The sequence below is a fragment of the Schistocerca americana genome, chromosome 2, assembly GCF_021461395.2.
Source record: "Schistocerca americana isolate TAMUIC-IGC-003095 chromosome 2, iqSchAmer2.1, whole genome shotgun sequence".
Classification (NCBI taxonomy): domain Eukaryota; kingdom Metazoa; phylum Arthropoda; class Insecta; order Orthoptera; family Acrididae; genus Schistocerca; species Schistocerca americana.
The window spans coordinates 189,732,486-189,746,998 of NC_060120.1; the positions used below are offsets into that span (position 1 = coordinate 189,732,486).

The window sequence follows — 14,513 nt, forward strand, 5'->3', positions numbered from 1 at the left end:
AGGCAGGCAGACAACAAAGTGATCTTATAAGGGTTCTGCTTTTACAGACAGAGGCATGGAACCCTAAAAATAACAGAAGTTCTTCATTTGTACAATATAACTTCACCGATCTTTTTTTTAGCAGTACATGGATTTTCTACCAAAATTCATTTCAATATTTTTTTCAAGTTTTTATGCAATTATTTCAAGTGGTTTCCTTTCACATTTGTGAATGAATGGTATTAACTGCACTTTGTGTGTGTTTTCATTGCTCATTACAGGAAAGTCTCCTTCACTTTATAGAATCAGCTTTGCTGCCAACATACTTCAGCTCAGTTGTAAAATTATGTGAAGCACGTCTTTGTTGTTCTGCTTCTTGAAATTTCTACAAAACATAACTATCCTTTTCAAAAATAAGTTCTTTCACAGTTCTTCAAAAAACCCGACTGTGCAATGAGCACTGAAATTAACACATTTAATCTCAGTAGTCACGTTAGCCTTTTTAGGTGAACTGTATGGGATAAAACAAATTGTATGAATATGTGACAAGTTAAAATGTTTGCCAGACTGAGATTCAAACAATAATCCATGCCATTCATGGACAGTAATCTACCAATTATGCTATTTGAGAATATACTTTGCAAGCTAACTCAAAGCTTCATCTCTCATCGGTTCATCTTCTTCCATTCCCTTTGTTTCCCTTCCAAACTCTGCACAGGCTCTGTTACTGTGTGTTGAGACTTGTCATATATAATCAACTTGGCGTATACCTGGTATAAACTAGAAGAACTCATTATCATGTTGTAACAAGTGGAACAGAGAGTAATAATCACAATTCAAACTCTGGAGAATATACTGTGGCACTGATTGTTTTGTTGCCTACATGCACAATGGAATTTTTCTTTCCTCTAACAGATCAAACTATTTCACAGCATAATAATGCTTAATAATATAACAGACTCAAAATGCTTAGGAAAATAACGGTAGTATATGAAACACATGCAATTCTAATGTAAGAAGAAAAATCAAGTTATGACTTCATGACATTTATCATATCACTAATTTTTATTGCATGACTGTTTCAACCCTCCCTCCCCCAAGTTCAACTCAGCTGAGGCTCCCCAACCTCTTTCAAGGCAACAATTACAGTCACAAATTTCCGATGTATGCAACGGAAGTCCAGTCCACAGTTAGGAATTAAGTCTTTTGCTCACAACCACAATTACCACCACTGTGATGAGGACTGGGTCCACAGCCTTTTCAAAATTATTATATTTAATCATTCTGCTTACAGCCTTTGAAAATATTTATTGGCCTACATTTTATTTAAACCAGCTGTTATTTTCAAGCATGATGAAATAAAACATTGTCTCATATGAAATACACTGGAATTAAAAATAAAGTAACCAAATATTAAAATTGAAATAAAATACAATGCTAAACTCTTGCAAAACTGGTCCTCAGTAGCTCAGTTTTTGAGTAATCCGGCCCGTATCTGACCTCTACTCTACTAACAAGGGAACCTCCCCATCGCAACCCCCTCAGATTTAGTTATAAGTTGGCACAGTGGATAGGCCTTGAAAAACTAAACACAGATCAATCGAGAAAACAGGAAGAAGTTGTGTGGAACTATGAAAAAATAAGCAAAATATAGAAACTGAGTAGTCCATGTGCAAGTTAGGCAACATCAAGGAGAGTGTGAGCTCAGGAGCCCCGTGGTCCCGTGGTTAGCGAGAGCAGCTGCAGAATGAGAGGTCCATGGTTCAAGTCTTCCCTCGGCTGAAAAGTTTACTTTCTCTATTTTTGCAAAGTTATGATCTGTCCGTTCGTTCATTGACGTCTCTGTTCACTGTAATAAGTTTAGTGTCTGTGTTTTGCGACCGCACCGCAAAACTGTGCGATTAGTAGACGAAAGGACGTGCCTCTCCAATGGGAGCCGAAAACATCTGATCGCAAGGTCATAGGTCAACCGATTCCTCCACAGGAAAACACATCTGATATATTCTATACAACACTGGTGACGGCATGTGCGTCACATGACAGGAATATGTTGTCAACCCACCTAACTTGTACACTTGGCGAATGGGTAAAAAGATTCTTCTACCTTGCCCGATTTAGATTTTCTTGTGGATGTGACAATCACTCCCAAAAAAGTGATGAAAACATAAGCGTTTGTCACATAAACTGAAAGTTAAAACTTTTCACCCGAGGCAAGGCTTGAACCAAGGACCTCTCGTTCTGCAGCTGCTCGCGCTAACCACAGGACCACGGCACTCTTGAGCTTGCGTGTTCCTTATTGTTGCTTATCTAGCACATGGACTACTCAGTGTATATTTTGCTTATTTTTTCATAGTTCCACACAACTTCTTCCTGTTTTCTCGATTGATCTGTGTTCAGCTTTTCAAGGCCTATCCACTGTGCCAACTTATAACTAAATCTGAGGGGGGTGCGATGGGGAGGTTCCCTTGTAACGACAAATGATGTGCACAATAATGAATAATGGATAATCAACTAATAATGGATTACGGTGTACAACAATGTAGCTAGTTAATTAGGAGCAGGAGAAATTGACAATGAATGTGTTGCTAAGTAGCTGAATGATCAAATTATAACAGATGAAGAAATAATTAGAGCGGAGAAAAGTAATGATGAAAGTGATTACGGAGGGGACATTGGAGGAGAGAGCATGAAGATTTCTCGTGACGCTGGTGGTGAAGCTGCAGACATCTTCCTGAAGTATATTATGCAATAATCAGATACATGCAGTACAGATGTAATGATTTTAAAGTGGTTGCATACCAACATCACGTGATTATCATCATTGCAACAACTAAAAATTTGGGACACGTTTCATAGTGAGTGATACTACTGTAATTATATACACGCAAGAACTAAGTTTTCAATGAAAAGAATGTACCTTGCAATTTAAGTGTAGTCCCTGTGTGTGTAAGTTTCCCACACACTCAATAATCCAGCATTTCCCTCAATCACACATCATACACTATGTGACCAAACGTATCTGGACACCCTCAAAAACATACATCTTTCATATTAGGTGCATTGTGCTGCCACCTACTGCCAGATACTCCGCATCAGTGACCTCGGTAGTCATTAGACATCATGAGAGAGCAGAATGGGATGCTCCACGGAACTCACGGATTTCAAACGTGGTCAGGTGAATGGGTGTCACTTGTGTCATACATCTGTACGCAAGATTTCCACACTCTTAAACATCCCTAGGTCCACTGTTTCTGATGTGATAGTGAAATGGAAACATGAAGGGACACGTACAGCACAAAAGCATACAGGCCAACCTCATCTGTTGACTGACAGAGACCGCCAACAGTTGAAGACGGTCGTAATGTGTAATAGGCAGACATCTATCCAGACCATCACACAGGAATTCCAAACTGCTTCAGAATCCACTGCAAGTACTATGACAGTTACGGGGGAGGTGAGAAAACTTGGATTTCATGGTCGAGTGGCTGCTCAGAAGCCACACATCACACCGGTAAATGCCAAACGAAGCCTCACTTGGTGTAAGGAGTGTAAACATTGGAGAATTGAACAGTGGAAAGACGTTGTGTGGAGTAATGAATCACAGCACACAATGTGGCGATCCGATTGCAGGGTGTGGGTATGGCGAATGCCCGCTGAATGTCATCTGCCAGTGTGTGTAGTGCCAACAGTAAAATTCAGAGGTGGTGGTGTTATGGTGTGGTCATGTTTTTCATGGCAACTTCGTGCCAGGCCTCACAGACCGACATTGATACCTCTCCTCAGTGCAGCACTCCATGAAGAATGGGCTACCACTCTGCCACAAACCTTCCAGCATCTGAGTGACGGTATGCCTGAAAGAGTGGAAGCTATCATCAAGGCTAAGGATGGGCCAACACCATACTGAATTCCAGTATTACCGATGGAGGGTGCCACAAACTTTTAAGTCATTTTGAGCCAGGTGTCCGGATACTTTTGATCACATAGTGTAATGTGCACATATAGTGAGTCTACTGTACTTCCTTGGGATGTTTAAGAACTCTTTCCAACGTTACGTTGTGGCACGCTGGAACATAGTTTCCAGAAGTCTGAACGAAATATGTATGTTGTGATAAGTATACATTATCGCCACACACTATTTAAGCATGAGCCATGTGGCTAACACTTAGCAATCAGTTACAATACTGCACTTGATTGCAGATCTAGATTTCAGCTACAATAGTGCTATCATCAGTGCTAAGAAATAGAAAGGACTCTGACAATGGAAGGCATAATACGAATCTACACCACAATTATAGAGGACTGGAGACTCCACGCTGTATGAAGTCAGTGGTACAGACTCAACAAGCTTGTAAATGTACATTATTACCTGGCCTTAGCACGTACACAGTTTAATTCAAAACTGAGGCTGCTGTTTACAGATCTCTACAATCAGCCACATAATACGTCATAGAGGGTGATATCTGTGTATGACTAGTAGTTCAAACAAATTCTGTATTAAAACAAAATTAGACAAATAGCAATTATAATAAAACAGCAGTTTTGCATAAAACAGGTTACAAGGTAAAGTATGAATGATATAATGACTTAGTGGAAGAACCCACTGCTCCTGGTGTGAAACATGACTTAACATTTATGTTCAATTAAAAAAAAAAAACCCATGATTATAGCTTGATATAAGTAGGTCACAATTATTATTTTTATTTTATTATACATTCCCTTGTACAAAACACAAAAAACTACATGTTAACACCAGCCACGATAAGACATGAATTACAGAGTCATGGCTGTTGTGAAAAAGTGACAAAGATCTCTCTCATATGATGACCTACACTAAAAACAATATTATCCAAGATAATGCCAATAGTTACAGGATAAGCAAAATAATTTTGCAACCACAAATTTTGTTCTCATTTGATAAGCTATCAAGTGGCATTAAATAGAGATGAATATGCTAGGCAAAATATGTGCCTCCTGGATTGTAACTACCTCTGCCACCAGGAAGGTGGGGTTTAAAAAGTTTCCAAAAAGCAAGTGTTTCTCACTGCCATCTGCTCAGTGAGCAGAGCATTGCCATATCTCAGATGGAAAAAAATCTCTATCTCCTCCAGGAGGTCCATAAATGAGCCCTCTAAACCTCTATGTAGCATCCTCAAATGCAAGGCCAAAGATCTAACACTGTTTCCACTTTCAATTATGTGGACAGCAATGTTACATTTTTCACCTATATCCTTCATTTAACAATGCTATATGTTCACTGTACCTAACTAGTCGCTGTCCCATAAACCCTACAACAGGCATCACAGTCTGAACATTCCAATCCATTCTTGATTTATAATAAACATTTCTTCGGTCAACACTATTAAAATGCAACCAAGGTTATTCAAGGTCGAAAATATTTTAAAACTGATGCCACTCTTTTACTTATTTAACCTTAATACAATAAACGGACATATCTGACACTATTGTTTTCTAATTTATTGCTCACAATAGGTATAGCTTCTCAAAGTCTTATAATTTTAATCATATTGTAATTATTACTTACATAATACAGTGGATAATTATTCAGCTTTGCAATGTATTTAATGGTATTTAATTCCTGCTCAGCCTGTGATAATGGAAGCTTAAATAAGAAACTGATAACAGAATTAAAAAAGGCTTTTCATGCTGACTTGGTTGGGGGTGCACTCAGCCTCGTGATGCCAATTGAGGAGCTACTCGAGCAAATAGTAGCGGCTCCAGTCAAAGAAAACCATCATAACGACCGGGAGAGTGGTGTGCTGACCACACGCACCTCCTATCCGCATCCTCAACTGAGGATGACACCAGCGGTCAGATGGTCCCAATGGGCCACTTGTGGCCTGAAGACGGAGTGTTTTATGCTGACTTGGTTAGTTTGAATGAATATTTACAATCCATCAGGACAAGTATTTTTCCAAAAAATCCCACATACATACTTCCCATTTTCACTTCTGATATCCATATCTAAAAAATTTTAGAGCCCCACTAATCTCCACTTCACAACTAACTTTTATTTTTTTGAAATTTTAAACATGATATTGGCTGTGATCCAGCAACCGTATGCTATTTAATTACAGAATGTATATACAGCCACTTCAGTTGCACAGAATTTTGGCAATTGACCATGGTTTCGATAGCACTAGAGCAATCTTCATCAGCATAAAAAGTTATGTGGAACAACAAAAAATCTGACGTAGATTGAAATAATATACACTTAATAGGATTACTTCCATAAATTACATACAAACAGAATGTACTTACATGTAATCACACCATGGTTTAAAACGTCTGAGGAAAAGTGCTCCTGTCAAACAGAAATGCCATAGGAATAAAAACTAACGTGTCAAAGTATAACATAATTGCCAACCAGATAAAATTCTCCATGGAACATAAAGACAACCGCAAGGTCGCTTAGGACCAAGAGCGGCATATTATAGCCGCTACCGTCAGACTGAACTGCTAACATGCTGAGGCAGCCACGAAAACAGATTTGTGCCATCTAGCAGGAAGTAATCGAAATACAGATAACTTAAGAGCAAATGAGGCACTGGAAAGTCAGTTTTAAAGATTACTGGTAACAAACGGGAACCAGTGTATGAAAGTCACAACATAATGTAACAGTCTTTTTTATTATTTTTTATTCAGATTGCTGAAATTAAGTCCAGTTTCGCTCAGTTCAAGAAGAGAATTATCAAAAACTGTGGAACTCAAAGTTCAAAGTAGTTGCCGACATCAGAGATTGGCAATGTAATCGGCCAATTACTCTGAAGAGTAAATTCCATCACTTGTGACGATGCTCTTGCAAAACTGAACGAAACTGGTCGATAACAAAAATTGAGTGTGACTTGTGGTGGTATCTAGTGCACAAAATTCCACTTACATCAAAAATCCCCATCATCATCCAATAAGATATTCCAGAAACAATTTTAAGGATATGCTATTTTTTGTGTTAGTCTGTTCATTCAAGATATGTTCTGGCTGGTCTCTAAATGCACTACAAAATCTCAATCTCTTCTAATTAATCAAACTGCCTCTTTATTCCCACTCCTATGAAGAACTCCTAAGGAATTTTTAAGTTCGCAGTAGTCTTGTTTGGTAGTCTGAAGATGGTTCCCAAATGAAGATCTACAATTGTCGGAGATGTTAAAGTGTTCCCCCAAATCTAATGGTAAAACTTCTACCTGTTTGTTTTTTAGTACTCTGCACAGTTCATTTTTAAACAGCTAAATACATGAATTGTTTGATATCTCTGATACTATGTCATACGGTCTTACCTAATGTAATTTAAGTGCAGTAGCGGATTCATACTTTGGTATTCCAGAACTGTGTAGTTATTCTGTCAGACACAGAAACACTTTAGGATGAAGGGATTTAGTTTTGACCTCTTTTTTCCTTTCTGAGACAATCTCATCAGTTGTACTGTGCTTATGTAATTTTGCAGAAAACTGCCTTTGTTCACTTAATTCTGAATGCACATCTGGCAAACCATATGATACTGTCTCTACATACTAGTATCTTCGTACTCCCAAGTTCAATGTTGCATTCCAAAAACTACTCACTATATGAGCAATTCATTCCTGTGAATATTATGAATCAAATTTACATAAAGTGGGAACCTGTTTTTGTAGCCACCATGTGATAAGCTCACACGGTGAGGGGAATCTTGAGTATACTTAGCCTAAAATACATATTCACATTCAGACTGTTGGAAATTATGTTCTACGTATTCACATTCAGATTGTTGGAAACTATGCCCTTTAACATCTCAAGGAAGCACTCCTTTTTCAATTTTAACAACCTGTTAATTTATTTTTAATGCCAGTGCATTTCATATGGTGGTAATGTTTTATCCCAATATGCTTGAAAATGACAAAATTTCTGAATTGTAATTGCAATAAATATTTTCCACAGCCATGCTGGGAAGGTCTATACTAAATAATCCAATACCAAAGCCAGTCAGCTCTTTGCCACCACTATGAACTGACATCGAGTGGCAGGCTCTGCTTATCATGGGGATAGCTTTCTCTATATCACCTGACAATTCTAAAAAGCTATTCACATATCACACGAGTTTCAATGGCTGTGATTACTCTTTAAACAAGGTCAACCAGTGTTAACCACAGATGAGAGACCTCGTAAGTTTATTAAAGCAGTATAGAGGCTAATGTTGTAGAATGACCACTTAATAAGTTTCATTTCCCAAGCATTACATTTTGTTCACATTTATCTAAGAAACAGAAAGGAACACAAGACGATGTCCATGATACCTAACAGTAGGTCGCAACTGGGAACCTAGTGCCATTGATACAAATAAGTTCTTCTGTGGTGGAATCTGAGCAATCCCAAGAGTCAAGCCAAGATATACAGGCAACAGCTGGCTACAACAGTTAATATAAATGCAGCCCTTCTGGGACTTTCAAGCTATATAAATGCTCAATTATATAAAATATTGCATCTTATGGAGGAGTAGCAACAAATGCCAAAGAAACATATGACATGGCAAGCAACAACTTTGCTGATTAAAAAAGTCGTTCTTTACTTAAAATTTGTATTATATTACACATACCTTTCACCAACATTTCTAGTCACATGTTCCACATCTACACCAGCTGCAACACCGTACGGGTCTGAAGGACCAGCATACTGTGGTGGAGATACTTCTTCAGCATATGCAGGAGACACCATGCGTGTAGCACTTGTGTGGGAACCACTAGCTGCTGTAGGACTCTTTGACCTGCAATAGAAAACAATGCCGAACACATTTTTGTGGTCCGCTTGGTTTGGTACACACAAGACATCAACCATACATTAATCTGAGCAATTGTACAGTTGTTGTTGATGATGATGTGACGTAAATATAGGCTAGAAACTAATACAGCACAAACATGACCAGTGGCAATTAATACAGCAAATACTCTACACAACTGTTCTGGCTTACTGCAGCTGAGCACTTTTCACTTGTCACATTCCCCTTTACCCTTTATTTGGTAAAAGACTCAATTTCTTCATAAATGAATGGCTAACCACTGACTAAAGTAAAAATCTTTTGCTACAAATAGAAAGCAGGCCTGATTTCACATATGTATGTATCACGACTGATTCTCTACAAGGCGTTGCTCCATCTACAAAGGATGAGTTTCAAGTAACGTTTTGGAATTCAAGGCTTGAACAACTCATCTTCCAAAGATCCAAAACCAAACTAGCAAAGTTTTATCCTGACTCAGAATACAAAAATATGAATCTCTTGTTTTTGTAATGTGCACATAAATAATGGCTCACTGTTGGTAATAGCTGTGTATTGTTCACATCCACAGCTGCAGCCATAGACCAAGAATCAAAGTGTCATTTATGGTGGCGATTGCTAATCAACATTACTCTTGTCCCCCTGCCCCACCTCTCCATTCAAACCATAAATGTTGTGTGGGAAGAATAATAACTTGAACAATTCCATATGTGGCATATTTTCTCAAATTCTTATAACTGCAATCTTTATTAGGTGAAAGTGTAGCGAAAAGTGAACAAATTATAATGATGCACTGTAAAAAAATGTTACTAAAGTATTAAAAATAGCCTTTCACACAGTAAAAAAAATGTTTACTTGCAGTGAGTCACACGGGAGTTTATGTGTAATCTCTCTCAAACTATCATGTTTATCAAATAGATACCTCACAAATTGTTAAGAGCAATTCACAGTGGACATTATACAACATCAGGTCAAAACATTTCACAATGTTTTTGAAATGTTGCACCCACATCAACCACTGATAGGACAGCTCATCACATAGTATATTCTCTGGAAAAAAATTGTTTGCTTAACGAGAGAGTGGCATCATATATCAGATTTACCAAGATTAGATGAAGCAACTTACGGAAGGCAAACACGGACATTCACTACTGTGTTTACATATGAAGCTGAACTGATTTTGTTAGCTTCATCAAATTTCAGTTGGGCGTCAGTTATCTTATGTCAAAGGTGTGTAAATCAGATGTTCAGACTCCATCTGCACAATGAAGTGATGTTAACAACACTTTTAACATACAAATATATTTTATTTCCTTATGCTTGTATTGAACTAATAGGGCTCTTCCATAATACACAGTCAATAAACTGATTTTATTTTGTCAGTTAAAAAAATAAAGCTTTACAGCAGAAAATAAACAAGGAACTGTGAAAAAGAAAAACAAAGAGAAAACAATAATAGCAACGTTAAGTCAGTAGACCTGACACTGCATTATGGAGGGTCTTCTTCCTGTAAAAAATATCAGTGCGTCAATGGGCAGTGGCAAATATGAAGCCAAGTGAGGATTACTAAGTCCCTTTGTGGAGTCTGAAAGGCCATGCACCATGGGCGAATAAAAGGTTTGACCAACTGCAGCTTGTTACCCACTTAGAGCTACTGCCGTTCTCTCTCTCAGCCAACACCCACTTTGTCACACATGACACAACAGACTGCAGGGGGATGTAAAGTTAAGGTGTGGCATTTTTCTGGCAGGCTGCTTTCATTGGTCTCTCACCTACATCATTCTCTTCAATTCCCGTGTGTCCAGGGACCCAGTGGAAGGTCAACTGTTTCTTCTGCCTATGCAGAAGGTGGATAGTGTCATGGACCATCAGAACTATCCTACCTGCTGGTAAAATTTGCTGAACAGCTTGCAGAGCACTAAGAGCGTCAGTGCAGACAAGAAACTTCTCTCTACCAACAAGTGTCCTGTGCTCAAGTGCATTTTTGACCGCCCACAGCATAGTACACTGAGAAGTGGCTTGGAATGGGGAGTTTAGTGAGAAAATGTGGGAACACCTAACATTGTCCCCTTGCTTCGATCCACTGGTTAAAACCAACATGTGATCCAGAACTCTGATAAGCTGTCACTAAAACCTCATTTTAAAACTAAATGCTTGTTGTACTCCGCCATGTCCTAGTTCAGAATAAGCCTGCCATTCTTCCAGGGAGAATATTTGCTCCATCTCTGTTTAACAACTGGATATCTGCAACACCAATTTGCTCAAGATGTTCTTTCGCATGGACAGAAAAAGGCTTTGTAGCACACTATCCGGTAAACTGGGACTGTACGCATTGTTCAGCTCCTACATTGACAACAAGATGGTGTCTCAGCTTTCCTGCCTGTGTAAAGGAGCATCTGGTGTCAGCAAATATGCTGGCTTGACCAAATCCAATGACACCATTAGTTGTTAGCGATTGCACATTACTTGTACCATATGATCTTTACTTTTTAGTGTTTGGAAAGGTTCACAGTATGGCAGTTTTTACAGTGGGTACACGCTGCGTCTTTCCTTAACATCACATGCAAGCAGGATGCAAATCAGGTTTAGTTTAAATACATACTGCAATGGTTGTGACAATTAGTTACCTTTGAGATTGGGCGTGGTGAGTTGATGTTATTCAAGAATCTCTTTAACGCAACGAAGACACTATTAATAGCACCTCACTGAGTTTGAATGAGGTCATGCAATTGGGCTACAAGGAACTGGATGCTCCTTCTATAATATTGCAGAAATACTTGGCAGGAATGTTTAAAGCAAAGACGTTTTTTGTCGCGGCAAGATCTATTTACGAAATTTCAGTCACCAACTTTCTCTTCCGAATGCGAAAATATGTTGTTGAGCCCAACCTACATAGGTAGGAATGATCATCAAAATAAAATAAGAGAAATAAGAGCTCGAACAGAAAGGTTTATGTGTTCGTTTTTCCTGCGCGCTGTTCGGGAGTGGAATGGTAGGGAGATAGTATGATTGTGGTTCGATGAACCCTCTGCCAAGCACTTAAATGTGAATTGCAGAGTAATCATGTAGATGTAGAATTATACATGACTGCTGGCAGTGGTGGTCACGAGAATGTATGGTCGTGAGAAAATCAGTGTGCAGCCAGCCACATGGCACTACCGAGAAGGGAGAGACCATCATATTCGGCATATGGCTGTGGTGCACTGTATTGCATCTGCAGCAGCAATTTCAGCAGTAGTTGGCAACATAGTGACGCTACAAACTGTTACAAATAGTACAAAGATACAAGATGACTTAGACAAAATTTCCAGTCAATGTGATTAATGGCAGTTAAGCCCTAATTGTATAAAAATGTAAGCTAATGTGGATGCATAGGAAAAATCTGTAATGTTTTGATACCTTATAACTAGCATCCTGCTTGACACAGTCAAGTCATTTAAATATCCAGCTGTAAAGCTGCAAAGCGGTGTGGGGTGGAAAGAGCACGTGAGATCTGCAGTAAAGAAGGTGAATGTTCAACCTCAGTTTACTGGCAGAATTTTTGAAAGTGTGGTTCACCTGTAAAGAAGACTGCCTGTAGGAAGCTGGTGCGACCTACTCTTGAGTATTGCTTGAATGTTTAGGACCCATACCAGGTTGGATTGAAGGAAGACATCAGAGCAGTTCAGAGGCAAGCTGCTACGTTTGTAACCAGTAGGTTTGAACAAACCGTAAGAGATGCTTCGGGAACTCAAATGGGAATCCCTGGAGGGAAGGCAACATTCTTTTCGAGAAACACTATTGAGAAAATTTAGAGTATCAGCATCTGAAGCTGACTGCTGAACGATTTTACTGCCGCCACAATACATTGTGCTTAAGGACCACGAAGATAAGACAAAAGAAATTAGGGCTCATACAGACACATATAGACAAGTTTTTCCCTCCCACTATTTGCGAATGGAACAGGAAAGAAAATGACAAGTAGTGGTGCAGGATACTCTCCGTCCCGCACTGTATGGTGGCTTGCAGAGTATCGATGTAGATGAAGATGTAGGTTCGGCATCTGTACAGCACAATGCATGCACATTTGCATGCTTGATTTCAACATTCTGGTGGTTACATCGGTTATTAATATACCAGCATTTCACATATGCAATGGCTTATCACACACTTACAGTAACCTGTTATCTTGCAATGTTAATCACTTAAATATGTTATCTAGCCCCCCCCCCCCCCCATGAACCATGGACCTTGCTGTTGGTGGGGAGGCTTGTGTGCCTCAGTGATACAGATAGCCGTACCGTAGGTACAACCACAACGGAGGGGTATCAGTTGAGAGGCCAGACAAACGTGTGGTTCCTGAAGAGGGGCAGCAGCCTTTTCAGTAGTTGCAAGGGCAACAGTCTGGATGATTGACTGATCTGGCCTTGTAACAATAACCAAAACGGCCTTGCTGTGCTGGTACTGCGAACGGCTGAAAGCAAGGGAAAACTACGGCCGTAATTTTTCCCAAGGGCATGCAGCTTTACTGTATGATTAAATGATGATGGCGTCCTCTTGGGTAAAATATTCCGGGGGTAAAATAGTCCCCCATTCGGATCTCCGGGCGGGGACTACTCAAGAGGATGTCGTTATCAGGAGAACGAAAACTGGTGTTCTACGGATCGGAGCGTGGAATGTCAGATCCCTTTATCGGGCAGGTAGGTTAGAAAATTTAAAAAGGGAAATGGATAGGTTAAAGTTAGATATAGTGGGAATTAGTGAAGTTCGGTGGCAGGAGGAAGAAAACTTCTCGTCAGGTGACTACAGGGTTATAAACACGAAGTCAAATAGGGGTAATGCAGGAGTAGGTTTAATAATGAATAGGAAAATAGGAATGCGGGTAAGCTACTACAAACAGCATAGTGAATGCATTATTGTGGCCAAGATAGATACGAAGCCCACGCCTACTACAGTAGTACAAGTTTATATGCCAACTAGCTCTGCAGATGACGAAAAAATTGAAGAAATGTATGATGATATAAAAGAAATTATTCAGATAGTGAAGGGAGACGAAAATTTAATAGTCATGGGCGACTGGAATTTGAGTGTAGGAAAAGGGAGAGAAGGAAACGTAGTAGGTGAATATGGATTGGGGCTAAGAAATGAAAGAGGAAGCCGCCTGGTAGAATTTTGCACAGAGCACAACTTAATCATAGCTAACACTTGGTTTAAGAATCATGAAAGAAGGTTGTATACATGGAAGAACCCTGGAGATACTAAAAGGTATCAGATAGATTATATAATGGTAAGACAGAGATTTAGGAACCAGGTTTTAAATTGTAAGACATTTCCAGGGGCAGATGCAGACTCTGACCACAATCTATTGGTTATTACCTGTAGATTATAACTGAAGAAACTGCAAAAAGGTGGGAATTTAAGAAGATGGGACCTGGATAAACTGAAAGAACCAGAGGTTGTACAGAGTTTCAGGGAGAGCATAAGGGAACAATTGACAGGAATGGGGGAAAGAAATACAGTAGAAGAAGAATGGGTAGCTTTGAGGGATGAAGTAGTGAAGGCAGCAGAGGATCAAGTAGGTAAAAAGACGAGGGCTAGTAGAAATCCTTGGGTAACAGAAGAAATATTGAATTTAATTGATGAAAGGAGAAAATATAAAAATGCAGTAAATGAAGCAGGCAAAAAGGAATATGACGTCGACAGGAAGTGCAAAACGGCTAAGCAGTGATGGCTAGAGGACAAATGTAAGGATGTAGAGGCTTATCTCACTAGGGGTAAGATAGATACTGCCTAC

At 39.2% G+C, this 14,513-nt stretch overlaps 1 protein-coding gene across 5 annotated transcripts in view; it reads right to left on the bottom strand.

Moving 5' to 3' along the window:
• Positions 1-14,513, bottom strand: part of LOC124596230 (serine/arginine repetitive matrix protein 1-like) — a 181,303-nt gene that overhangs the window by 112,870 nt on the left and 53,920 nt on the right. For all 5 annotated transcript variants that reach the window (XM_047135293.1, XM_047135290.1, XM_047135289.1 and 2 more), the window contains one exon: positions 8,564-8,731. In XM_047135293.1, the coding sequence (XP_046991249.1) occupies positions 8,564-8,731 (168 nt within the window). The remainder of the gene's footprint in view (positions 1-8,563; positions 8,732-14,513) is intronic.